We start from the raw sequence: 27,993 nt of genomic DNA on the forward strand, positions 1-27,993 counted from the left end.
TTGGATCCGATATTCTCCGCTTCCTGATAAGATCAATTTGTAGCTTCAGTTGTAGTTCTCCATCGACGATAACTGTTTCTTGTTTCAGGTCGAGGTTTTGGTCTTTTTGCATGCCAGTAACCAAAAGGAGTTCGGAAGGATAATCAAAGAGTATGAACTATTTGAACTTTTCTCTGATGAATTTATTTTTTGATTTAGTTTCATCTACTTGTGGTTCATCTCTTCATTCTGGAAATTAAATGGTTTGCTCACGACTCTGTAAAAGTGATGTTCTTCCTGACAATGAAAAAACTTAATCTTTTCAAGTAAAAGACCAAATTTTTAGTTCGTGTCACTATCAATATGTTGAGTTCTTATTTAACAAAGACTCGGACTAGTAATACTGAGAAACCTCCCATGTGGGCATCTGCGTTACGTATTAGCACAGTGGATGGGGCATTCCGCTCTCGTTGCAGACTTAAATATCGTGTTGGTTCGGTTAGCAAAACCATGCATATACTTGAAGATGATTTAAAGTGATGTGCATAACGTGGTTTCTTTTGTGTTTGTGTGTGTGTGTATGGATAGATGAACAGTCACGATCTAATTTGAGGGTTTGGGCTTGTGCCATTGAGATACTGTTTGTTCTTATGGAGAATCAGAGGTGCCTCTAGCAAGTACGTTATTCAACTGAAAGCTAAAGTACTGAGTTCTAGCATTTTTTGAAATTGTAGGATGGTAGGGCGTTACTGTAATGACTCAGCCCCTCTATTGGCATGATATTTTCCTCTCTGGCTCAATGGACCTCAAGGCTTTAAAATGCGTCATACCAAGTAGAGGAGGCTATTCTTTATCAATAGCTCAGGATCTCTCTCCCTGGCCGATGTGGGACTAAGTTTGCACCCCCTCACCGATCTCCCAAACCCCCTAGTACTCAGCCGTGTTTTGGTAGAGACACCTCAACGATCTCCTAGGCAGGCCGGTACTGACCCGTATTCTTGAGGTATTACATTTACAAAGTCCAGATGTGTCACTTGTCATGGTCAGAGTGTGGCCGCACTTCCCTCAATGCAAAGGGCTAAAAGGGCTAAAAGGGTCTTGGAACACGAAGTATGCTACTCTGTTGACATATCAAACTAAGAAGTTTAAGACATTGGCATTGACAACTCATTTACATGGTATAACCTGAATGAAGATTGGAGAACTATAATCTAAGTAGATCCTTGCTGTACTCTGCAACAATGGTGTAGCAACAGCAATCCAGAAAATAAAATAAAAAATACATAAAATCTTTCTTAAGATTCAACTTGCAAGCCCTCAAGCTGTGTCTACTACCATTGTTTTACCTGCGATTTCAGCTCTGTACAGTTGGTAGACAATGTTGGTGGAGTCACTACTCTTCTATATTCCTTGGAAAGTAATCGTTCCCTTACAAAGTCACCTAGAATTCCCTACTCTTCTAAAATCCACAGGTTCAGGGTGGGTTTAGCCCACATGAAGGTTAAATTTGTCAAACCTTTCAACAGAAGGGTAAGTAGTAGTTTCTTTCTCCACATTTTGGCATTTGTGTTAAACAAGTGGAGAATTAATTGCTATATTTTCTGTCCATTGTACTTGGGACTAGTATCTAGGGGATGTAATGTCTGGCATAGCTTGTTCATGTGATCGTAGTGTATCTGTATGCAATGGGACTATGTGAGTTGTTCCGCAATGCATCCACAACAGTAGGTGCCATCAACATCCTGGATTGGCCACAATAAAAAGCTGTATGAATACAGAAATTGTGGTCTTCTCAGCTTTTTAGTTGTTTTGATTATTTGTTTCTTGTCCTTATCATATCATTGAGGTTCTACTCTCTTTTCCCGTGGAGAAAAAACCTTAATCAATTCAGTGTTTGTTAACTTTATAGTTGATGTCACGTACGTGTGTTAATAACTCTATGGAGCGTTTACCCAGGATGCAATGCTTTCTGAATATTTCCTCAAGTGACACCATTGTCTAGAACATCCTACAGACTGATTTCTTATTAGCTTTATATCCTTTTATTGTATGTTAACTTTATAGTTGATGTCACGTACTTGTGTTAGCTTACCCAAGATGCAATGCTTTCTGAATATTTCCTCAAGTGACACCATTGTCTAGAATATCCTACAGACTGATTTCTTATTAGCTTTATATCCTTTTATTGTAATCTTCATCGCGATGGTCCCTTTTTTTCCTTCACTGCTTTTAGGTTCAAATGCTTCAATATCTTTTGAAATGCCAATCTAACTATAGCTTTTCAGTTCTTCTGCTGTGCGCTTTTCTGTTTGGATTTTTTTGGCTTAATCTGATTCATAACGAAGAAATGTTGCTTTTGGGTTTCTTATTCAAAATATGATGGAAGTTGATTTGGTTGGTTTGCACATGCTCTAGTATTCCTTTTCGTCATTGTTCACATAGTTTGTTTTATAAATATTATCTAACTGCTTACTATCTTACTCATTTTCAGGGAACTACGTGTCTTCTTTCTTTGAAATTTTGAAATGGCTACACTTGGAGACATAGGAGTTGCAGCAGCTATCAATATTCTCAGTGCATTTGTTTTCTTCTTGGCATTTGCTATATTACGAATCCAACCTATCAATGATAGGGTGTACTTTCCGAAATGGTATCTCAGGGGTTTAAGGAGCAGTCCTTCACACTCCGGGGCATTTGTAAGCAAAATTGTTAATTTGGACTTTAGATCATACTTGAGGTTTCTAAATTGGATGCCAGCTGCACTGCAAATGCCAGAACTTGAGCTCATTGACCATGCTGGATTGGACTCTGCTGTTTACCTGAGGATTTACTTGCTTGGGTATGCTCCAATAGATATCAATTTTTCATATTTTCTTCTGTTGCTAGTTTGTTTTATCATTTCTGTTCAACTTAGCGTTTGAAATGTCTCACACCAGCACTGTGATTAGTTGACTATATTAGAGAAATGAGTGGGTGCTAAAAGATGAAGTCCAACAAATAAATGAGGTAACATGGAGGGATATAAGTATCTTAAAGAGCAACCCAGTGCATGAGGCTCTCACTACTGCAGGGTCTGGGAGGGGAAAATGTACGCAGCCTTACCCCCCTGCTTCGCAGGAGAGGCTGTTTCCAAGTTTTGAACCCACAACCAACAGGTTGCAATGGCACAACTTAACTGTTATGCCAAGGCTCACCCACTTGGAATAGAAGCATCTTATTCCTACTTAAAGCAATACATATGATAACTGAACAAGTGTCTATGTTTGTAGTAGATACTAGGTATATTCCCAAATTATAAACAGGCCGTGACGGCGTCACCTGGTGCACGTCCTGCTTTTGCCAGTTTATTTCCATATTGCATTATGTGCTACCTGCTGTGTTCAAGTCTTAAGAGCACTGACTCACTGACACAAACCCTAGGACATAAATATTACGGGAGTAAAAGGTTGAAGTAGAAATCATATATATGTGGGATTTTCTTATTGACACCCCCTAAGGTGTCAATAGATTTGTAAACTTATTCTTTTGCCCCTTGTTGTATTCCCAAAAGTTATTTAATGCAGTTCCTATGTGAAATGACAGATTTACCCGCATTGAAAAAACTGCATTAAATGCTTTTGGGAATAACTCAAGGGGTAATTTAATGAAGGTGTCAAGTTCTAAACACACCTATAAAGGTTTCATTCAGACACTCCCTATATATATATAAGAAACAAGAAGTAATTAACAAACATGATAACATGAAGAGCTGAAACACCTTGTTTACATTCCTAACCAAATGGGGTCGACCACAGGGATCCTGTTTCACCATTCAACTCTTTTTATAGTCATGCTAGTCGTCAATTGAAAGCCATTCACATGTTTCCTCATCACTGCTTCCAATGTCGATTTTGCTCGGCTCCTTAGTCTTCTAACTCCTGTAAATCTTTGTTTCTACAGATCAACATTTTTAAGAAACAATTGGAACTTAAAAACAATGTGTAAAAGAGGTGGGAATTAGAGCTCCAATAAATGGCTTTGAACCTAGACTTTTTTTTTGGGTGAATAAATAAATTCATTACCAAAAGGGAAGAGAAAAAAGAATTCCAAGGGACCCCAAAAGGGGAAAGAGAAAAAGACAGCCAACCAAAGCCTTAGCTAAGGTAGGCTGAAGCAACAAAAGAAACATTTGAGAGACCCCATTCCTTGGGGTGTCAAAACAATGGGAAGGAGGAGCTAGTAAAAACTTTGCTTTAATTTCAAAGGAAATGGAATCCCAAATCTTCTAGTAAGGGCGAGAATTGGAGGTCCATTTCCTGATGTTGCGTTTCATCCAAATATGGTTGATAGTTGCACAAAAAGCCATCTTTCCAACCGAATCGCAAATAGAAGAGCCAGCAAAGGTCATATCAATCCAGATCCACTCTCTAGAGAAAGGGAGAATTCTTCGATTGGAAGGCCAACATTTGCTCAAGATGCCCTTCCAAATGGCAGCTTCAGTAGGGCAATAGATGGTTCAAGTCTTCAACATTGTTCCAACAAAGGCAACAGGCAGAGGAGACTGAGATCTGGCGGCTGCGAAGAAAGGCTTGAGTTGGAAGATAGTTGGTGAAGACTCTTCAAGCCGTGAAGCAGTGACGAGGAATGTGATGCTTGAACCAAAGGAGCTTATGCCAAGGAGCTAACGAGCCTTTCAAACGAATGAAATTCCAGGCCGCTTTGGAGAAGAAGGAGCTTGAGTTGTTTGTCGACCAAGTTACATAGTCACCTCTTGCTACAGGCCTTCTTGGAATGGCAGCGAGCTCATTCCAAATAAGGTTAAGAGAAGTGGCAGAGGTGGGGGCGGGGGGAGCCTAGCCATCTTCATCAAGGATGTTAGCCACCAAGGAGAGGTTATGGATACCCGAAGCATAAATGGATCTCGGAGTGACTGAGTGGAGAAGAATTCCTCTTGGGTGCCAGTGATCCAACCAAAGGTAAGAAGAGAGACCATCACCTATCTGGAAGCGAATGACCTGAAGCACCAGGTGGCGGCTAGCAAGAATTTTGCGCCAAACCCAAGAGGCATTGGACAAGGCTAAGGCAGTCCAAATAGAGTCCTGGCGCAGGGGCCCCGAATATATCCAATCGATCCATATGCTTTTCTTTTTTGAGACAATCTTCCAGATAAGCTTAATGATGCTCGCTGAGTTCTCTTCTTTGATTCTTCTGAGGCCTAAACCTCCTTCCTTCTTGGGGAGACACCCGGCAGCCCAGCTTATCGGATGAAGGAATCGAGAGGAATCATTGCTCTTCCAGAGAAAAGAAGCCAAGAGGGGTTCCAAGGACTTAGTAAGTCCTCCAATGTTGGTTTTATTAACTAAATTCAAGTCAAATGGATGGAATAAGTACCCACACTTAGCTATACCACCTAAACTCAAGGGAGCCACTTCCAGAGTATAAACTTACTTTATATGGGGCTTCAAAGTTCAAAGTTCAAACCATGGTTTTTAAGATTGATCCGATTGTTCTATCCATTTCCAATTCCATAAGGGAGGAAACCATTTTGATCTATGACGTATAATGGAATGGTAGATCCAATGCCAGTGTTGGGATTTTCTCACGATAACAACCAATCCTCTGTTCAAATGGTCTAGCCTGGAACGATCTGGATCAGTATTGGTCCCATTCTGTGACATTGATCTTTAAATGAAAGGTTCTAAATCTTCTATGGGTCTCTTGGCTCAATCTTTTGTGAACTTCAGACCATCTACAATATGCCAGTGTTGGGATTTTTCTTACATTATCGACCAAACCTCTGTTCAAATGGTCTGGCCTGGAATGATCTGGATCAGTAATGATGGGATGATGCATTCTATGATATTGATCTTTAAATGAAAGGTTCTAAATCTTCTATGGGTCTCTTGTTGGCTCAATCTTTTGTAAACTTCAGACCATCCACAATATGTCATCAAGTGTACTGGTACTGGTGTACAAGTATCCATTGGTAGCTCTTGTTGATCACACAATGCAAATGCCGGTGACTGTGTTTTGGTTGTCATTGTTATCAACACAGTGCATGTGTGTTGGTTGTTGTCAACACAATGCATCTTGGTGGAGTACAGTCAGCAGAGGAGCAGTGTTTAGATGGTAGAGTGTGTACAGGCATGTATAGCAGTGTATTGGTGCAGCAGGACACCTTCAGAGATGTGACAGGGATCACAATAGTAGTCAATGTCAGTCACAGAGGTCAGTGGACTGTTGGCACAGCTCACAAGGGTATTTTAGTCATTTGGCAGTGATTTGACATATTGGCAGTAATGCAAGAGCACCCTGGCTTATGTGATAGTATGGGGCACTTCACTTTAGTGTTATAAAGTGTTTGGAAGCCTTGAACAGCATTTGGTGAAGGCTTGATGCCTTCGGAATATTGATTTCATAGGTCTACGCACCGGCAGCAAGTTCGACGGCATTTTAGGAGGGCTAAATGGCATAACTAGGTAGAATAGTTTTCATAAAAAATGTAGTGCATTGAGTCTTCTTTCCAACGCAACTGGCAGTGCATCGTTTCGATGCCGGATGAAGAAGATATTACAGTTTCCATTCAGTGACGCAATTTAGAAGCAAAATGAGGAGAGAGAAAGAGGAGAGAAGTATGGAGTGGGCCCCCACACACTGGTGGACCCCACAGTGCCAAGTGGCATGCAAGTGGGTCACTGGATGAGGTGCATCATGTTGGCAGCAAGTGGCACATGCCACATGGGCGGCATGGCTGTTGGGCTGGGCTGAGTGCAACAATGCCTCCAGCAGATGCAGCCATGCACGTGCGCATGGCGCGGCAGTGGTTGCAGGCAGTGGGGATGCGGCTGCACATGGACCCCAGCCCACGTGCAGAGCCCAAGCAAAGCAGCACTCAAGATTCATTTTGTAATTACCGAGAAATTTCAGTTATAGGAGCAAGAGAAGTATGGGAGAAGGAGCCTGTTGCAAATTCAAAAAAGGGAAAGATGTATGGTCCGGATTTAAAGACCGTTGGAGTATTCTGAATGAGATTTTAAATGGTGGATCCTGATTGGATTTTGTATAAGATATTCTGTGCACGGACTTGTGTGATGCATCGATCCAAGACATTTTCGAAAAAAGTAAAATATGCAAATGAGATTTATAAAGGGTTTTAATGATTTTTAGAAATTCTAAATGATGGAATCAGATTGGCCATTCAAAAAAAGTGCTTTGTGCACGGTCTCCCACTCTGTCTCGGGCTCAACAGAGGTTTGTACTTCGGTGGTGCATCACATTGTAGGATGTCTCAAAGATTCCAAAAGGAACCTTATGGCTCAATGAAATCAATAAGCTCTATTGAGATTCTAATCAGAAGACAAAGGGGCAATCTACTTTTACTAGACAACATGAAGGGAGATCCGTTATTTGAGCTGTACGAATTCTCCAAAAATCGAAATGTGGCTTGTTGTTTATTAAAGCAACTTTATGGTTCAATTCTTTGTGTAGAGCGTGTATATTTTGACGCCGATTTAACTCGCATTAAAGCGCCACGCCATTAGATGCATATCTTGCAGTCTACAGAAATCGAGACCCGGTGCACCCCGTGGTTCCTGTAATTGGTTTTTGCGTGCATACGCATACCCATCCCCCGAGATTCCATTTTTTGCACCCTGATTGACCGAACTTCAAATGCACATATCTCCCTCATCCTAGCTCGGATTTGGACGAGTCAACTTACAGAATGCTCGTGGAAGAGAGCTCTACACCCTGAGAGTAACAGAAGACAGAAGTAGGAGCCTCATAGGTGCAGAAATCTCAAAGAAAGGGTGTAGGGGCATCCTAGGGCTTAAGGCTTTGAATCTTCTTCGTGGATTTTGTTTTCCAACTCCATTAGAGCCTTTTGAAGCTGCTAGAATCATGGGCAGCAGGTTTCTTGGGTGGATAATTCTAGAATAGAGAAGAAAAAGAAAGGGTAAATAGAAGAAAGAAGGAAGGAAAGAAAAAGAGGAGGAAGAAGAAGAAAGAAAAGAGGAAAGTATTTGTGTGTGTGCACTCAAGGTGTTTGTAAAAACACCAAGGAAGAAGAATTGAGAGTGTGTTAGAGATTGTCTACTTCTAGGACATCCTTGTGAAAGTCCACCATTGCCAGGGAACCTTCTCCAAAGTTGGATTGCCACCACCGAGCTTCTTAGGATACAAGACATCATTGACTCAGCATATTGTGAGCTTTTATTTACCATTGGCTTTGTCATTATTTCTGTGTATTCACTTTGTATGCTAGATAGGTTTAATTACTGTCATCGACCTATGCTAGATGTGCTTTCATTGTCGGGCATTGTTATAAGCTCAATTCTATATTTGGGTTACCAGTGGGTGCTGGGAAGCCATTGGGGGTAACACCCATGCCTCTATGTATTAGGGGTTGAAGCAGGCAGGGTGTCCTGAGTCACATCTGTGACTGAAACACCACTGGGGTAGCTTGCCCTTGCCTTTGATTATCAAGGGTTGAAGTAGGTAGTGTAGGGCCTGGACAGTGGTTGCAGTTAAAATCCGAGTAATGGATAAATGCTGAGGTCAGTGTGACCATTACTCCGTACACGTAGGTAACTTGCCGAAGCACATATATCTTTGTGTTGTGGATGCCTATTATTATTTGTGTATTCATGTTGGATATTGGAGTCCTCTATTGCAAGATGGGTGTACACACCTAATAGAGCCTTTGACAGTCAGGCTGAGGTGTGTACACGATTGTGTGCGATTTTATACCCTATCAATGAGGACTTCCAGCAGTGATTGAGATTGTGTCTGAGTGAGGGAATTCTAGAAGTTAGCATAACATCTCTTGGCAGCATTGTGATCTTCAGATCTTGGCAGCAGGGGTTGTAATTGTGGTTGTGTGTCTGTACACGATTGTGTGTGATTTTATCTGCTATCAGTGAAGACCTCCAGCAGTGGTTGAAATTGTATCTGAGTGATGGAATTCCAGAAGTTGACATAACAACTCTTGGCAGCAGGGGTTGTAATTGTGGCTGTGTGTCTGTGCATTTGAGGGAACAATTTGGTGGTTGTGTTTAGTGTTGGGGACGTCAACAGGTGAACTTGTTGAGGGAAAAAGTTTTTTGAGTACACTGATTCCCCCCCCCCCCTAAGTGTCTACCTAGGAACAACAGTTCTAATTGGACTATGTTTTTATGATCTGAAATGAACTAATTAATCCTTTGGTTCGGAAAGGACAATACCATGTCCAGGTCTGACCAATAAAATAACAGTTCCAGATGGACCATCCACTTGATCTGTGGTCTACATGACATATCAGAGGTTAAAACAATCCTGATATTGGACCAAATACAAATGTCTTGATTAAGCAATATGTTTTGGATCAGATGATCTAGAACAACTTCAAATTATAATTTTCTCTTTTCAATGATCTGTATTACCTTGGGGATATGATTATCACTTCTAGAGAAACAAAATATTATATGGATATAAAATGAGGGTAATGCTTAAATTAGTTTAAGTTGATATACTTGACAATTTGCTTAACCTTATAGATATAAATAACAAAGTGACTGTAGGTTCAATGTGACCTAGACTACTAGTTTTGGTGAACAACAGCTTCAATGCCTAGATGACTGGATTTGTTGACAGTGGTTGCCTCTGGTATCTGACTATTTGTTTTTCATCTTTTGATCTTTGTGCAAACCCCTCGCCGAAGTTCCATTCTGCAAGTTATTTCTGATTCTAGTTTTCTTCTATAATCTGATTAGATCTCCAGTTTTAGCAACGCTTAAAATGAGATTTTCTTATGGGGTTAAGAATATATCTAGTTATAAGTTAGGATTCAGGTAATATTATCAGTTTGGGGTCTAAGGGAGAAGCAGGTTGTTTCTTAACCGAACAAAAAATTGATCAGTCATTGGTTAATTGTATATTACTTTTTCTTGTTCCGTGTGTAGTTAATGAAGTGGAAGATTACCTTGGACAAGTGGTTTATAGTGACCTAGCATTCAATTATCTTCAGTTATTCTACTAAATATCTGCTGATATACATTGTTGTTGCCCTTACTTAGTAGATCTTACTTCACAGATCGAGCTTCTAGGATAAGCATTGTAACATGGTATCAGAGTAGAGAGGTCGAGTTTTTGATCCCTGGGAAGTGTAATAGGGTTGCTCGACACTTTCTCCTCTCGGTGCCACATGATGGTGTTTCCGCGTGAGTGCATGTCATGTGCAGGTCCACGTGTGTACATGTCTGCAAGTGCTGGAGGTGTTGATACACGTTGTTTTTGCACTTAACAGCTCGAGCTTTTAGGATAAGCGGTTGTAACAAGATCTTGTTGCTTACTCATTGAGAAATTCTTCTCTTAGCTCTCTCTCTCTCTCTCTCTCTCTATATATATATATATATATATATATATATATATATATATATATTGTATATGATATGTTGCTGATTCTCTTAGAGGGTGGGCCTCGGTGCGACTGTAAGGTTGCTCCATTGTGACCAAGTGGTCACGGGTTGGAGTCTAGAAACAGCCTCTTTGCGAAAGCAGGGGTAAGGCTGCGTACATTATGACCCTCCCCAGACCCCCGCAGCGGTGGGAGCCTCGTGCACTGGGTACGCCCTTTTTATATGTTGCTGATTTTCTTCTCCCCTCCCCCTTCACTGCAGACTTAAAAGTCTTTGTTTCTATTACTCATTGGGATATTCTTCTTTTAGTTCTTTATATATATATTTTGTATGATATGATGCTGATTCTCTTCTCCCCTCCCCTCTTCTCTGCAGGCTTAAAATCTTTGTTCCTATTGCATTGCTTGCTTTTGCAATCTTGGTTCCAGTTAATTGGACCAATGGCACCCTTGAACATTCAAATGTGGTCTTCAGTAACATAGACAAGCTCTCTATTTCAAATATTCCAACAGGATCAGAGAGGTGTGTTGGCATTTCCTTTTTTTCTTTTTTTTTGGCACATTCTAAGCACCATCAGATCATGCCACATAAGGATTAAATGTTAGTACCCACAGAAGGTGAATCTATATTTCAAGTTAAAATGTTTTTCTTCCCATAATAAATTTAATTAGGTTTCTAATTTTAATTGAGTTCTTTTTTGCTGCATCTCATCCTGATCCTGGTACTCTTTGCTCTTGTGTTTGATAAGCTTTCAAAGGAGACCATATTAAGATGACGTCAGTTTTGTTTGGGAGTCTTTATAAATAGATGCTGTGCCTGTTCTCTTCCTAGTCTTTGGGGAATCTTGCCGCCTTCTAATAGTGTAAGACTAGAACCAGAATAGGTCTAAACCCAGGCAGGATCAAATAAAAAAATCTCCAAAGAACTAGAAAGAGAACAGTAGGATCTCAAAATTGGTTGGAGAAGAATGATGAGATCTCAAAAGATAACCAGAAGAAAGAATCCCACAAAATTAATAACATATTGAAGCAGAAATGATCTTGATGTAATAGTTTTCAAGAAATTGATGTAACAATCAGTTGAAAAGAAATCCCAGCAACTTGTAGCGCTCGTGAACTCGATTTGACTGAACTAGGGTTTGGAATCAAGAACGGATGGAAGGGGATGGGGGAATGGAATAGGCATCTCACCCTAGGCTCTCACCTATCCTATCTCAGGATTTCAACATTGCATAAGCAACTTTTCTATTCATTCAAATTTGCTGGCCTCCCTTGCAAATTTATATATAAGACTCAAAAATAGACTTAGACACTAAAAAAGAAAGGCCTAACCCAATCCTTAACTAATAAGGTATCCTAAATTGACTAGGAAAGTCAAATAATAAAGATACAGACTCAACATAGGACTTTAACTAAACTAATGAAGCAAATCCTGTTTTCCTACTTTCTATCCGTAGTTTAGGCTCATTAAATTGGCCATGGGATCAAAAGCCAACACCTACATAACCCAAACAGAAGCTTATTATTTTCAATAAATAAGCCCTATAAGTGACTTTTCTACATCATCTAATAAAGCTTTTCCTTTTCCCGGGGGTGGGAGGAGCTTCTGATTGACATTCTGTTCAGTGATGAACTGCATTTAAATAAGGGGTTTTCAACATGACTGTCCTATCTAGATTCCCTAGATGGGATGGCCCCAGAAGGAAATCCATAAATTTTGGGGTAGGGAGAATTGAGATTCTTCTGGTAGTTGATTGGATGGGTGGTTGATTTCCTGACCATCAACTTAGCATTTTCATTGAAATAATTGCAGTGGTTTCGATCATCCTGTTGGTTACATATTTTGATTGTTTTTTAGAACCACCAGCATTGTGCAAAGAAAAAGAACATGCTAACCAGTTGTAGATGATCATGCTCAATTGATTGGGGTATCTTCTGGAAAAAAAATATTTGCTGTTTTAATGAATAATATCTGTCTTTGACCCCTTTTAGGGCTATAATACTCAAGATCCTTATATTCACCATTTTCTTGTCTTCCTCTGCAAAAGAATTTATTATACTAGATCAAAAATAATTGCAAGGGTTTGGATGATCCAAGCCATCCTATTGGTTACATAATTTTGATTGTTTTTTAGTACCACCAGCATTTTTAAAGAAAAAGAACATGCCAACCAGTTATAGATGGCCATGCTTAATTGATTTTGAGTTATCTTCTGGATAACAGATTTGCTGTTTTAATGAAGAATATCTGTCTTCTATACCAAAAAAAATAATAATAATATATCTCTTGACCCCTTTTAGGGCAATATACACAAGATTTTGATTTGTATATTCACCATTTTCTTGTCTTGCCTCAACGAATTTAGTATACTAGATAAAAAATATTATTATGAATTATTCAACTCTTTGCACAAGTTTCTCTAATCTAACCCGTACAGAATTTCAAAGCAGGAACACTCTTTAATTTTGATTTTTATATTAGTCATGTTAAACTACCTAACCTACTCCCTTGCATCTATATCTGCTTTTCTTCCTTAGTGTGTCATATACCTTTTTTTCTTCCTCAGGTTTTGGACCCATTTAGTAATGGCTTATGTCTTTACCTTCTGGACGTGCTATATGTTACAAAAGGAGTATGCAACAGTTGCATCAATGCGATTGCACTTTCTTGCATCAGAGGAACGCCGTCCAGACCAGTTTACAGTAAGATTAACTTTCCTCACGATTTGTTATGATTTTAATAATATTTTATTTCTGCAATTCATTTGTTCCTATCTTAGTTCCATTACCTGTAATTTCCTGGTTTTTTCTTGAGATTTATATTGATAGAAACTTCTATTGAAGAGCATTTTATCTGCTTAGGCTTGAACAGAGCACTCAAGTCAGTTCAAGGAATGTAGATAATGGGCAAAGATAACTTAAAGCGGCTATTTGTGTCATATTTATATTCTCTTGCGCCTTGAACTGCAGAAGTTCCATTCAGGGTTAACTGATTTAATGCCTTGGCTTTACAAATGTGATCACCTTTCGCTGTGTATTTTGTGTGTGCATTTTGGTTGGAAGAGTATATCCTGTTTTAAAACTTCATATTATTTTACTACTTCTTCTTGGGAGTTTCTACTGGTGGCTATTGTTGCAGAAGGTAAATAGAGAAGGTCAAGATTTTCACAGCATCCAAAAAGTAGATTTAGAATGTGTTCTTGGTGCCAATCCATATTCTCTCTTTTAGCTGTGTTTGTTTTCTGGAATTTTTGTAGTATCGAAGCATTTTTATTGCCTTATAAAACTAATGCAAATTGCTGGAATTTTGTGCCTTCATATGTAAGTGAAAATTTTGGTGGAAGTCTTTCTGTTTTAAGTGTAATCTTTAATAGGTATACATTTAATTGTAATCGTAAGGACATAGATGTTTGAGATGTTTTAAGCTGCCATGCTTTCTCAGTTCTAACTGCCAGTTCAAAAAGTGCTTCATATTCGTAAGATATAACATGAAATTTGATCCTGCAGGTCCTTGTAAAAAATGTGCCTCTGGACCCTGATGAATCAATTAGTGAGCTTGTGGAGCATTTTTTTCTTGTAAATCATCCAGGTCACTATCTCACCCATCAGGTTAGTCCTTGCAAACTCACATTCATACTCTGAAATCCTAGGTGGGATGAACAGGAAACAGTCCATGCAAATTCACATTATGTTATTCATACTCTGAAATCCTAGTTGGGATGAACAGGAAACAGCTAAATGATTGTGTTTAAAATTTTCATTTTCTTCTTCGTTGGAGAGGTTAATCTTTAAGTTATTGCAATTTATTTATATTTATTGAGCTTCTTGTACAAGAAAGTCTAACTATTGTCACATTTTGAAATGGGAGAATTGTTCATGGAAATAGATATAATCTGTCAATACCTATCCACCCTCCTGAGGGTGAAAAGCTTGAAGATTACTATAATTAAGAGACTTGGGGGCAGGGTAGGACACAAGTACATATTTTAACTTGCATAAAGATGCCTAGCAGATCATCTGGCCCAGCTACTTTCTAATGAAGTCTTCGCATTTTGGATGGAGTAACCCACCAAAAAGAAATATTGAGTGAAGTTTTAGAGATGAAAAGAATGAATTAGGTGAAGACAGCTGTCATGAACATGCAATTTTATCTCCAAGGCCATAAAAGACATGGAGGCTTGTGAGAAATGAGTGCTTCCCATACAATTCCATAGTTTGATAAGTTAGTACATGACTTACAAGACGCAAGGTGAGGTATATCCTAAAAAATTAATCAAGAAAGTGGAGTTAATACATAATAATTAACTAATTTTGAAGAAGATGGGAATCCTATGATGAGAGCAAGAGTGGCAGTTTCATTTATTTGATTTTTATTTTTTCTGCTAAAATTTTATTTCCTTGGATAATTTTTCAGACGAGTTCCAAAGTTCTATTTAATTTAGTGACCATTTACTTATTGAACTAAAAAGTAAATCTCAAAATGCTTAAGGTAGAAGAATTTAAAGGAAATGTTACTGAATCATGTAGGTAATGTATTGGGAGGCCCAATCTTCCCCAGCCTGGCTAAAATGGAGTTCCAAAAGATAGGAAACTCAGAAACCCATGTATATCAATGCAAGACCAGTAACAAGAATATAAGGTGTTCTTTTGGCAGGTTGTAACTCTGTAAATATGAGCATTCTTATATTCAGAATTTCCTGGCTGCTTTCCTCTTTTTTGCATGTGTATTTGTGTAAATATTAAAACAAAAGGAAAAAGTTATGTGCAAATATATGTTTAGTTGCTATATATGATTCCCTTTCCTGTTATCTAGAATCTTTGTTGCATATTTCTTTTTTGGGCGCTAATTGTTATTGGGGGGAGAGAGATATTTTATGCTTTCATTCTCAGTTAGAGATCTGCATTCAGGTTGTGTACAATGCAAACAAACTTTCTAAATTGGTTGAAGAGAAGAAGAAGATGCAGAACTGGTTAGATTACTTTCAACTCAAATATTCTAGAAATAAATCTGTGAAGCCATCCATGAAGGTATGATTATATTTTTATAGTTACTCGGAATGTCTTGTAAGGTTATGGCATATGTATATATTGTTTATGTTGATACTGTGTTATTTCTCACTTATGAACTTCTATCTTGATTCATTGACCAGACTGGTTTTCTTGGTCTTTGGGGAGAAAAAATGGATGCAATCGATTTTTACACATCCAAGATTGATCAACTGTCAAAAGATGTAAGTACCCCCACTCAATATCTTTGAGGATTAGTAGAAGCCCATTCTTTTCTCCTTGGAAATAAACCTGAAGACCATAATTTTAGCTGTAAATCTATGCCATGATGCCATCTTGATTTTGTGGGATTGTTACAGGGGAGACACCTAATTGTCTTACTTCTGCTCAACGTGTTGTCCTCTCAGTGATTGACTGTCCATATATTGATATGTGGCTGAATATGTTGTTAATGATTAATCTCCAAAAGCTTCTATTTCTCTAGCTAATTTAAGTCTTTGTGGTGTCACTATTGTGTTACCTGAGAACACTTCATAATAAGAGCCACATCTGTGTCTGACACAGTTTTAATTAGAGTGCAATGGTGAAATTTGTTTAGGCAGGGTAGGAATATCCTAATCCTATTATAGTGATGGACTCTAATAAGACAACTAGTGTCGCCTTAGTCGCCTAGGCGAGCATTTTGGTCGACTTGTTCGCCATGTTGGTGTCGCCTTGCATCCAGGACCCCTTCAATGCCTTGGTTTGCCTAGACGCCCTGACAACTATGATCTTGATTTTGTGGGATTATTACGGAGAACCGAACTGTCCTACTTCAGCTCATTGTATTTTGCTCACAGTGATTCACTGTCCATATATTGCTATGTGATTAAATATGTTGTTAATATTTCCAAAAGCTTCTATTTCTCTAGCTAATTTAAGTCTCTGTGGAATGAATCTCCAACCTCATCAATATGATGAATGCTCCTGATATATGCTCTTTGGGCCCAGATGGTCCTTTTTGCCTACTATTGTGTTACCTGGACACTTCAAAATAGGAGCCACATCTGTGTCCAGGACAATACTTTTAATTACAGTGCAATGGTGAACTTGGTGTGCAGGGTAGGAATATCCTAATCCTATTATAGTGATGGCCCTGCAGTAAGGCAAGGTTCAGAATATTTATATATTGCACATTTTCAGCCAAAAAACCGAAATATGCATTTCGGTGGTCAAACAGTTGAACCTATTTAAGCACTATTACACCTATTCAAACCATTAGATTGAAAAAACACACAAAAAAAAAATGGTAGTTTGGCTTCAGACCCTGGGTTGCTATTGTACGCATGGACATACTGATGCAATTCCAAGCTTCCACAAGAAGAAGAAACAGCCCTAGGAGTAGGGCCGATTGTTGGAGCCTTAGTTTTATTTTGCAAGTTTCCATACTTAGTCTAATTTTGTAAACTTAAATTGAACCGGTTCAGATCATGGTCCAATTTAAGTGATCTATACCTATTAGTTGTTAGGGGATTAATCCTATTGGTTGTTAGGGGATTTAATCCAATTGGTTGTTAGGGAATATTTTAAGTTGTTAGCTTTTAATTAAGTTGTCCCACCCCCTCCATGATTTATGATGGGGAGTGAATTTCTTTTGTAAAAGGAATTCAGCCAAGGATTCAAATTCCTAGGCTGAATAGGATTTGGGCCAATTGGCCAAGCTATAAATAAATAAATCGTGGGAAGGCTCCCCCACAATTCAGATTTTCAAATTCAGTTTCTGCTTTGCTGCCTTTGCTGCCTTTGCTGCTGCTGCTTTGCTCCATTGTGAGTGTGCCTTGTGGATTCTATCAAGGGGAAGGGATTGGTGGACCTCCAATCGACTCCTTGCATGTTGCAGATTGGGAGGCCCTAATTTTCTATCTTCAAAGCTTCTGTCATTGAAGATCTGCAACTCCAGTAAGTAGTTTACTGTTTCAGCAATCAACCTTCTTCTTCTAGTCCTCTGACCTAAGCTCCATCGATCCCCATTATCATCTCCCCCATTAGCCCAATCGATCCACTCAAACCTAGGTCATCTTCATCCTGTCCAGCCTTATTCCACCATTAGAATTCATTCAAATTTCAACCACAACATTCCCACAGTGACCCCTACACTTGATCCTAGCTGCTGCCCTAAACTCATCATCAAACCCTAATCCGCCTCATCTCCACAAAACCCCAAAACCCTAAAATTCCACCTAGACTAATTCAACCGTCAAAACCCTCTCATATTACAATCAAACCATCCCTTCACTGCCCCTAGCACTCGATCCAAAGCCCATTCCAGAATTCCTATCCTAAACCCTAGTTTCACCTATTTTCCTATTTCCCAAAACCCGAAACACTAATTTTCTGAATTTTAATTTCTTATTCAAACTTCACTAAACCTAGCTCATTAGACTCCTATAAACCTTCCTAACATTACCATATAAGATTTAACCCCATTACCGTAGATCTAACCCTAAATTTGACCTAAATCTTCAAACCTACCCAATCGGCCAGCAGTTTGAAAGGTCCTGGTTACTTGGCTCCTAGTAGATCCTTTGTCTATCCAGGAGTACATTACGTATTGTATCCTTTCTCTTATTAATGTAGTTCTAGATTGCTAGAGGACCAACTAGGAGCCAATCAATCAGGATCTGTTATGAACAGGTGAATCGGCTAGGTCAAAATAGGGTTATTGGTGAAATTAGGGTTAGGGTTTGATGTGTGGGTTACGTCAAGTTGATGTAGGGGAGTCTATCAATGAAGGTCCTGAGATGTTTTGATGAAGGGAAGTATGTAAACTTGAATGGGCAACAAGGTTAGGGTTAGGGTTAGGGTTAGGGTTTTGGGTTTTTTGAAAAGGGGAAAGATGGATTTCTAGGGTTTAGCTGGACAGAAGTTAACCAAACTTGAATGGTTTTCTTAGGAGGGTATGAGGGATAATCGATTAGATTTGTAGACTGTTTTGACGGTTGGTTTGGGGTGGGCAGATATTAGGGTTTTGGATTTTGATTTGAGATAAGGGAATTAGGGTTTCAGTGGTTGGAATCGGCAGCAAGGGAGATCGAGTTCTCCTTATTGGCAAGGGGTGTTGTGGTTGAAGTTTGATGAAGTTCTGATGGTTGGTTAGGTCTGGACAGAATTATGGTTGTTGGGAAATTAAAAACAAAAAGAGGGAAAGCTAGGGCTGGGGTTGTAAAAGATTAGGAGAAGAAAGATGGGGATGGGGGATGCTTCCAACTCACTTGTAATTGCAGAAAGTTATTGGCAGCAGCTTGTTGTTGAAGTAGCTTGAATAAAAATTAAATCTTTGACTGAACTAGAAAGTAGAACTTGAGAGGAACCACTCGGGCTTCACACCGCAGAGTGTCGATTGGATCAAACACCAATCCCACCAACGAACCACCCGGACTTCACACCGCAAGGTGTTGATTGGATTAAACACCAATCTCAGCCTTGATCAAACACATGACAATCTCCAAGGGAGAGAACAAAGTTGCAAAGCAGCTTGAGCAGAATTTTCTAAAGAGGGGCCCTACGGTTAGCTTTATTTATATTGGCCAAAGGCCTAAATTCCTATGCAGCCTAGGAATAGGAATCCTAGGCTGTGTCTAAATACAAAACACTCCCTCTCTAAAATTTGTGGAGAGGTGTGGACCCTAAAATATAACTTAAGTTAAAAAGATTTTATTCTAAAATCACTTAAATTGGACTAGTGGTTCAATCGGTTCAATTTAAAACACTAAAACATGAAAATAGACTAAGTATAGAGCTAATCCCGTATGCAACCTATTTACCCCTACTTTAGGTCCATAAAAGTGACCTATTACATTGAAAACCCATGGGTCCAAAGGCCCAACATGTATATAACCTAACCCTAGACTTATTCCCATCAAAATAAGCCTCTTTTGAAATATCTATTAAGAATGAAGAGCCACCATTTAATAGTACACCAGCGGCAAAAGTGTCATCATAGAGACTTAATAAGTACAACTGTTGACACCCCTATGGCCCTATGTCAATACCACATGGAATTCTGGGGAGCCTCACTATGTACCCCTACTTCAGGTCCATAAAAGTGACCTATTACATTGAAAACCCATGGGACCAAAGGCCCAACATGTATATAACCTAACCCTAGACTTATTCCCATCAAAATAAGCCTCTTTTGAAATATCTATTAAGAATGAAGAGACACCATTTAATAGTACACCAGCGGCAAAAATGTCATCATAGACAATAAGTACAACTATTGACACCCCTATGGCCCTATGTCAATACCACATGAAATTCTGGGGAGTCTCACTAGAAGATTGTTGCCACCGATGGAACCATTCCTACAGCTGTATCACAAATGATGGTCATGTGATGGTATGCCTGAATAAATTTCGAACATTGAAATAAGGGGAATAAATAACCAACCCATAATCAGGGTTTTAAGTATCGGTAGGTATTGTATCTATCGGATGATATGTATCGGTATCGATACGATACTTACCCATATGATACTTATTTTTTTAAAAGAGTTTGTACCAACCAATACAGTCTGATACAGTCCAATACAGGACCAATACAGTTTGATACAGGTAAGATACGCCTCCTTTAAACCTACAAAACAGAAATCGTGAGTGCAATACGAAACTGAGAGCAATCGAAGGCCTTGAAAACTTGAATTTGTCTTCGATATGAGTTGGAAGAAATCATTTAACATAAAAGCGACTCTAATCTTCACCATTTCCACAACTTTTGGGGACATATAGTGTTTAAGTCACGGATCGAAACAGATTTGGGTGAAAAAGTGGTAAAGTTACAGATCTCTCTCTCTCTCTCTAATGCATCACTCTAGATAGGTAAAAACGACTCAAATCCCTCGCATCAAGCTGATGTATATGCACATATTGCATATAAGGTGTTTTATGCTACAAAACTGTATTTTATATGTATCATAAGCACATTCATGCATTTCTTGGCCATTTCCATGTGTATCTTTAGCGTATCTTGCTTCTCTCCGATAGGATAGAATACATCTCTTAAAATCACCCCTCTGATACAATACTTGATACCAATACTTAAATCCTTGCCCATAACATTAGAAATCGTAATTGGTTGTTTGGTCTTAATAAATATACAAAGCAAACCCATAACTTGTTTTGGGCTTAATAAAGCCTCTTTCTGTGTTTGGCCTGATTAGAAACAAAATTCATGTGACGGACCCTAGTTAGTTGGTATAAGGGGCTTAGTTTAGTCAAGTACCCATGCCTATAACATGAGGACGTTAACACTTAAGAAGAACATGAGGACATTGATATGGCAATCAGATGCCTAGGGTATCCAAGTTACCCCCCCCCCCCGCTTTTACTGAGAAAGAGAGGGGGTGGAGATGTTAACATAAACAACTAAACTTGATCTTTTTGGTGAGACTTGCAGATTGATTTATATGATGATGTCCAAATTATGTTGGAATATTTATAAATTAAAAGTGGCTTTATATCTCCCCCAGTCCTTTATCCTCTAATTGTTGTTGTTCTTCTTGAGCACTAAATTTCCAATTTTGAAACTTTGAGGTTGATCTTTCTTGTCATAAGCCCGTGCTATTCTTCTTGCATAATACACCATGGAAAATCATGTTTAGGCGCTTTTCCTTGATCATATTAAGCTGTTCATATCGTGCTGTCATCCATTCTGCTTCTTCAAGTTCAGCTTCTATCAAAACACGCAGAGAGGGGACTGATCTACGACCATAAACTCCTTCACATAGTTATTACATAGGTCACCCTTTTGGGGGGCTTTGCCTATTTTCCTCTTAAATTTTATGGAGGAACAGAGAACTTAGATCCGCTTGTTTCCCCCATTCTCCCTTTTTCTTTTTCCTCTGTAACATAGCCTGAAATTGTCCAGTCTTCCGAATTGAGCAGAAATGTCCCCATGAAGATAACCATGCCATATGACCTGTTGTCTTGAGAATAAAAACCTTGCATGCCTAACTCTTACACGATTTTATATTGCAGTTTGGTTTAAAATGAATGTCTCCCAGTCTTCTGAATTGAGCAGAAATGTCCCCATGAAGTTATCCATGCCATATTACCTGTTGTCTTGGGGGGGAAAAAAACCTTGCATGCCTAACTCTTACACGATTTTATATTGTACTTTGGTATAAAATGAATGTCTCCCAGCATTATGATTTAGTTGTATTTTAAAATGGACGGTTGATGTATTTGGAATTTTGAACATTGTGTTTTCTCTTATTCCTGTGCAATTTGGACAGTGTTATTTAAGCTGATCTTAATCCTTTTGGATGGACTGGTCTGTATTCAGATAGAGGCAGAGCGAGAAAAGATTAGAAACAACCCAAAGTCAATTATGCCTGCAGCATTTGTTTCCTTCAAAACTCGGTGGGGTGCTGCTGTCTGTGCTCAAACTCAACAATCCAGAAACCCAACTACATGGTTGACTGAGTGGGCTCCAGAGCCCCGTGATGTTTATTGGCAAAATTTGGCCATCCCATTTGTTTCACTCACAATTAGGAGGCTGATTATTGCTGTTGCATTCTTCTTCCTTACCTTCTTTTTTATGATCCCAATACTCTTTGTTCAGTCCCTTGCAAATATCGAAGGAATCGAGAAAGCAGCTCCTTTCTTGAAACCCTTACTTGAAAAGAAGTGAGTTCCACTTATGCTTCTTTCTTAATTTATTTTTGTACAGGGTTTTGCATTACATAATATGGAATAAAACGATGCTTCTGAAATTCAAAGACTTGTGACTTTACATGATGTTAGTTTTGTACTGAATTTCAAATACTTGTGATCACAACATAAGGATCTGTTACCTGTCTAGTGATATATTTGCTATAGCTACTAGAAAAGCTCAATTTCTCAGAGATACTAGTATGATTGCCTAATCAAACCCCACCACCCCCCAAAAAAAATTGTATATTAGAAATACTCAAAATTATTGTATTAGAAAGGAAGGTGTGAGTAGTCAGAAGATGATACTAGATTGCACTGTGTGAGGCAACTCATTACAAGCAGAATAAATGAAAAACACAATGTACAAAACCTGGCTAGAAAAAATAAACCTGCTCTGCAATGTAAATCAGTTAAGATTTGAAGTAGGCCAGTTGGTTTCTGGGATTTGTTTTTCCATAATTGAAGCCCAAGTAGGCTTTCATCATCATCAGTTTTTTGGAGTCCTCAAAGACTGTTTTTTCTTCCCTTCCAAAGGATTGATCAGATAGCTTCAGTGCATAGACTCCAAGGTCCAAAGAGCCTCGCAAGTTTGGGCCTTTGCTTTCTAGTTTTTAAGAACAAGTAAACTTGGACGACAGGCCCAAACCTGAACAAACATCTCCGTGATAAGATTGTTTTGTTTTTCGGCTGCTTTCCTGTGTTTGATGAGTGAAATTTAATATGGAACTCTTAGTGAAATTTCTATCTTCTGTCCCTGTCCAACTTCTCCAATCAGACTTTGATGTATCAATTTTAGGATCTCAAAGTAGAGTCGACATTTAGATTAGAGGTCGAATCTCCCAATGATTTAGGTTGTGAGTAAGTATGCATGTCCAGATAATATCTTAATTCAGCAATTCAAAACATAGATCTTGTAGCATCTGCACCAGGAATGCTGAACAGCTCAGATGTTTTGATTTTTGCAATCTCCTCTAGTCATCAAAAGAACTTAAAAGTAGTTGCCAATCTGTAGTTCTGGAAAGATTTGCTGTCTTCAAACTGCTGAATTTCATTTCATGATTTTAGTTTCTTATAAGTAAAAAAAATTCAGAAAGATACAGTTTACTTGCTTCATTGCTCAATACTTTTACTAGTAATACATATTCACAGTAACCTATGCTTCATGCAGGAGATTCGCCTTCATCAAGTCGTTCATCCAAGGTTTTCTACCTGGGATTGCTTTAAAGATTTTCCTCATTCTTCTGCCAACAATATTGATGATGATGTCAAAATTTGAAGGTTTTATGTCCCTATCATCTTTGGAGAGGAAATCTGCGGCTAAATATTATCTTTTCATATTTGTTAATGTATTTCTTGGGAGCATAATCACAGGAACTGCATTTCAACAACTAAATTCTTTTATCCACCAGTCAGCGAATGAGTATGTTCTATTCATCAATGTAGCATTATTAGGTTATTTAGTTATCTGTTTGATATTTACAACAATCTTGCTATAGTTACTGTTAGAATGGGGGGGGGAAAATTCCTTAAATTTAGTCTTTTCTTTGGATTTCTGACATCATGAAAAGTATATATTAAATTTTTTTTTTAAATCATTACTTGTTTGAGCTGCTTTAGTTTTCTATTCCATATCATTCCTTACTGTAATGTCATACCTCTTACCACCTTATCAGAATGATGTATCAAGGACCAGAAGTTTTCAGAACATTATATGTTCATCAGCCAACAATGGGTTGGTAAAGCATATTTGTTCACCCAAACACCAACACAATGATGAAGTTTCCTGCATCAGGAAAAATGCCTTGATGAGTGAATGAACAAAATACCTGGGGATGCATGGCACATAAGGTCACTTGACGAGGGAATCCAATTGGTCAGGCTAGAGGTAGAGAAAATTTGTTGAAGAAGAAATAAATAACATAAATACTAATGATATGTTGACAATGATTGGATTGAAACTAGAAGATCTAAAATATGCAAATCAATGGCTTGTATAGCTTCAAGCTAATGAGAGGGACTCAAGCAGTAGATAAAAATTAAGTCAAACACCCAAGGAACACAATTAGAGTTCAGCTTTACTACTTCCGTCCATGGGGGTATTCCATCATGGATCCAGTAAAAGGCTTCTGAATAGTAGAAATGTATTTATATAATTCATCCGCTGCCATGACGTAAACAACCATGATTTTGTCAATAACTCTGACTACCTGTAAGGCTGTAACTCAGAGAAATGATTCTGAAAAAACCTGCTATTCTTTTATTCTGCCCCTCCCAAAGATACCACAACACTGCCAAAAGAGGAGGAACCACTCTGGCAATCTCTTTGGAAACATATCACCCATTGCGCTTTGATTAGTTTTCCTAATGTCTACACTTTGTGATTAATTTTCCTCCCAATACCCTACATTTAAGAGGTTCTTTGGATTTCCAAATCACTTTTTAGGGAAAACCTCCCATAATTTTCCCTTGCTCTTTGACCTCAATTTGACATGCAACAATGAACAATGATTTCAAGGTTAAATTTACAATTTCTATAATGCTCTACTAATCTTTATCATTATGGACAAAATCTATTCTCAACCTAGGTAGGTGAATTTTTTTTTTTACTTAATGCACTGATTGTTTTTTCTGAAACCTCTTCTGAATGTAAGATTCCAACTAATCCCACTTGTTGGAACTAAACTACAGCATGCAGCATATATGTTTCTACTATAAGAGAGCGTAATGTTGGTAACAAAATCTTAGATAGCACCTATCCCACCATAAATCCTTGTAGGGTTAAAAATTCTAACCATTCCCTACATCATAGTCTGTCAGATTAAGATGGGACAGGTTGAGACAACTTATGCTATTCCTTTGGGCTTCTACTGTGACTATCTGTCATTCTATCCCAACTCTCTTGATCATATTAACTTTACAGCATTTCTTAGTCCAGAATTGGACACCCTTGTCCATCTTAGGTCTGATATGGTGGTAATGTGACATACATGCAGCTTCATAATTCCCTTCCAGTCCATGTCAATGAGTGGTAAACCATCACCTCTGTCTCAAGCATTGCTCTGTCCATGCTTTGAAACCGTTACCTGTTTCCCTAAACTTGTAGTTTCAGCCTTTCAGGACTAAATATCCAGAGCCATTTCATGGAGTTCTAGAGGGTTTGGAGACATGAAAGGGGTCTATAGGACACCAATCCCTATGCCCCTATATTGATGATCTTCAGTTTAGGATTTCTCTTCCTTGTATGACAAGTTCTTAGTTTGATGAAACATGCATCCTGTTCCATCTTCCAGGTTTTTTAGCATGGCAATTTGGATTCTCTTAACATGTTGGCCCATGTTCACATTTGGGGAGAACCCTGCCTATGCAATATGGACTCAAATTGGACTGACTCGCATGGGAGTTTGTGGGCCCCATGTAATTGTTTTTGGCATTTTCAAAAAGATGGATGTTTTTACGAGATTTTTTTTTGGGGGGAGGGGGTGTCTCTGGTATGGCCATATGGGGCAACTAAAAATGTCATGTTTAAAGCCTTGAAATACCTCAGAGATTATACATATAAAAATCAGAAAGAATTAGATAATTCTTAACCGTCTGTCTCAGTGCTAATCTCTAGGACATTTTGAAATTATATTTTAATATTCCCGACTGTCCAAATGAATGATAAAAATGCGCTTTTTTGGATCATTTATATATACTGGAAGTTCTGATGTTTACTTTGGTCTCGAACTATGTTCTTTGTTTCTTATGGCCTATATAAGTGATCTTTGAGAATATTTTCTATCATGAAAGGCCTCATTTAACATATTTCTTTTATATCATGATTGTGAAATTATGGGCAACCTTAATATCTTATATATAGCCTCATATTATGTCCTACCTGATCATAATGTATGGAATTCTTGACCGACTTTAATATTTTAGGATTCATGAATATACCTTTATAATTCAGGTTCTATATAGCATCATCTAATATTCTTTTTTATTTATTTATTTGTTAATTGTTTGCTCCATCTAAATTTTTGGCTATGAAGTATACTATTGCTTTAGCTTTAGATGCATAGTATGAATAAAGTTGTTTATTTGGTGCAGAATTCCTAAAACAATTGGTGTATCAATTCCAATGAAAGCAACTTTCTTCATTACCTACATTATGGTTGATGGTTGGGCTGGAATTGCCGGGGAAATTCTGAGGTTAAAACCATTGATAATCTTCCACTTGAAGAATTTCTTCTTGGTGAAGACTGAGAAGGATAGAGAACAGGCAATGGATCCAGGAAGTCTTGGTTTTAATACAGGCGAACCTCAAATACAGTTATACTTCTTACTTGGCCTTGTCTATGCTGTGGTCACACCCATTCTCATTCCTTTCATAATAATATTCTTCGGCCTGGCATATGTCGTCTTTCGCCATCAGGTAATAATCCACATTGGTATGAAATGTATTTTGGGTTCTCTGTTGTCATATCTAAATTTCGAAGTGTGGCTCTTCACTTTTTGAGTGTTGGAAAGTTTTCACTGTTCTTTTTTTTTTTTTTTGGTTGGGGGGGTGGGGGAGGGGGGAAGTGGAGGGGTCTTCAGAAGCAGTTTTTGTCATTGCTTTTCATTCTTTTCCCTTAACTATGGCTCTCTCTATATTTTGTGTTGGCACTAACAATTTTAATCAAGTTATGATGGTGACATTATTTAATTGGTGTTAATGATTCTCAGCACCCTTGTGTGTAATGGCACCTATGTCTGATGTTCAGAAGAGAACTTTTTCTTAAAAAAATATTGTTGGACATTTTCAATTCCGTTTCCCAACTTATGTAATTATCTGGTACTGTAGATCATTAACGTCTACAATCAAGAATATGAGAGCGCTGCAGCATTCTGGCCTGATGTCCATGGGCGTATTATTGCTGCATTGATCGTCTCACAGCTGCTTCTGATGGGATTGTTGAGTACAAGGCAAGCGGCTCAGTCGACACCCTTGCTCATTGCACTTCCAGTTTTAACAATATGGTTCCATAGATTCTGCAAAGGCCGTTATGAACCTGCATTTACCATATACCCTTTACAGGTTTGTTGGAAGTTACGGTGGGAACTTTTTTACTTATTCATTGAAGTTCTGCACGAATAGCCATGAAAGTTATGCTGTTTGATTAACATCTTCTTTATTACACCCTGCTCTTTTTCAATTAAGAACGATATTTATTACCTGGGAAAATGATGTACAGAGTGCAGGTAATACACACTCCTCCCTAAATACAATTTGTGAGGCACTCCCTCCTGTGTGCCCATTGGCTTGTGGTGTGGGAGATCCCTCCCCCTTGTTACATATAAGAACCTGCAATCTTAGTCATCTTTTTGCCATTATCTTTCTTCGTTCTTTATATTCAGGAGTCACTCTTGTGTCTTGTAGTGTATATACAGTGCAACTTTATTTGTGCAGCTTTCTCTTTCCTGGGACTCCAAATACGAGTTACACTCCTCTTTCCTAGGCATGAATTGGACTTATGTTTGCATAACTCTGTTAAACATGGCATGTTTCTTGCTTGTTATATCATGTTCTCTTTGTTGCAATTTCCTCATTGGTTCCTTCGCTTTGGGTATTAGGAAGCAATGATGAAAGATACACTGGAACATGCAAGGGATCCAAATCTGAATTTGAAAAAGTACCTCCAAAATGCCTATATCCATCCAATTTTCAAGGGAGATGATGATGATGAGATTGACACGATTACCAAAAATTCGGAAGAGGAGAGTGCGCTGGTCCCCACAAAACGCCATTCCCGAAGGAACACACCAGCACCAAGCAAATGCAGTGGTTCATCATCACCCTCCATACCTGAGGTTATTCAGGAACAGCCTTAACAAATTTATTTGTCCTTTACTTTCACTGTACATTTGTTAAGTTGCAGTAGTTGCAGTAGTTGGTGGGGAAGGGTGATTGTAAATCATACA

General features: G+C 38.5%; 1 protein-coding gene across 3 annotated transcripts; it reads left to right on the top strand.

Annotated features, from left to right (window-relative positions):
- Positions 1–27,993, top strand: LOC122640276 (calcium permeable stress-gated cation channel 1-like). Of its 3 annotated transcripts, none has more exons than XM_043833423.1 (12): positions 1–150; positions 2,471–2,818; positions 10,728–10,874; positions 12,919–13,054; positions 13,859–13,960; positions 15,260–15,379; positions 15,502–15,582; positions 21,680–22,023; positions 23,219–23,470; positions 26,140–26,464; positions 26,876–27,109; positions 27,646–27,993. In XM_043833423.1, the coding sequence occupies exons 2-12, from the start codon at positions 2,505–2,507 to the stop codon at positions 27,901–27,903; spliced, it is 2,313 nt and encodes a 770-aa protein (XP_043689358.1). In that variant the 5' UTR covers positions 1–150; positions 2,471–2,504; the 3' UTR covers positions 27,904–27,993. The 3 variants fall into 3 exon arrangements, with proteins under 3 accessions (XP_043689358.1, XP_043689359.1, XP_043689360.1); XM_043833424.1 differs by having other exon boundaries at positions 23,222–23,470; XM_043833425.1 differs by lacking the exon at positions 1–150 and adding an exon at positions 2,928–2,985 and having other exon boundaries at positions 2,681–2,818.

The sequence above is a fragment of the Telopea speciosissima genome, chromosome 9, assembly GCF_018873765.1.
Source record: "Telopea speciosissima isolate NSW1024214 ecotype Mountain lineage chromosome 9, Tspe_v1, whole genome shotgun sequence".
NCBI lineage: Eukaryota > Viridiplantae > Streptophyta > Magnoliopsida > Proteales > Proteaceae > Telopea > Telopea speciosissima.

Bases quoted from the DNA above. Each gene is read 5' to 3' on its own strand.
- LOC122640276 (XM_043833423.1), top strand. From the start codon at position 2,505: ATGGCTACACTTGGAGACATAGGAGTTGCAGCAGCTATCAATATTCTC. The intron at 10,875-12,918 runs GTGTGTTGGCAT...TTTCTTCCTCAG, and splicing joins ATTCCAACAGGATCAGAGAG to GTTTTGGACCCATTTAGTAA. The intron at 22,024-23,218 runs GTGAGTTCCACT...TGCTTCATGCAG, and splicing joins AAACCCTTACTTGAAAAGAA to GAGATTCGCCTTCATCAAGT.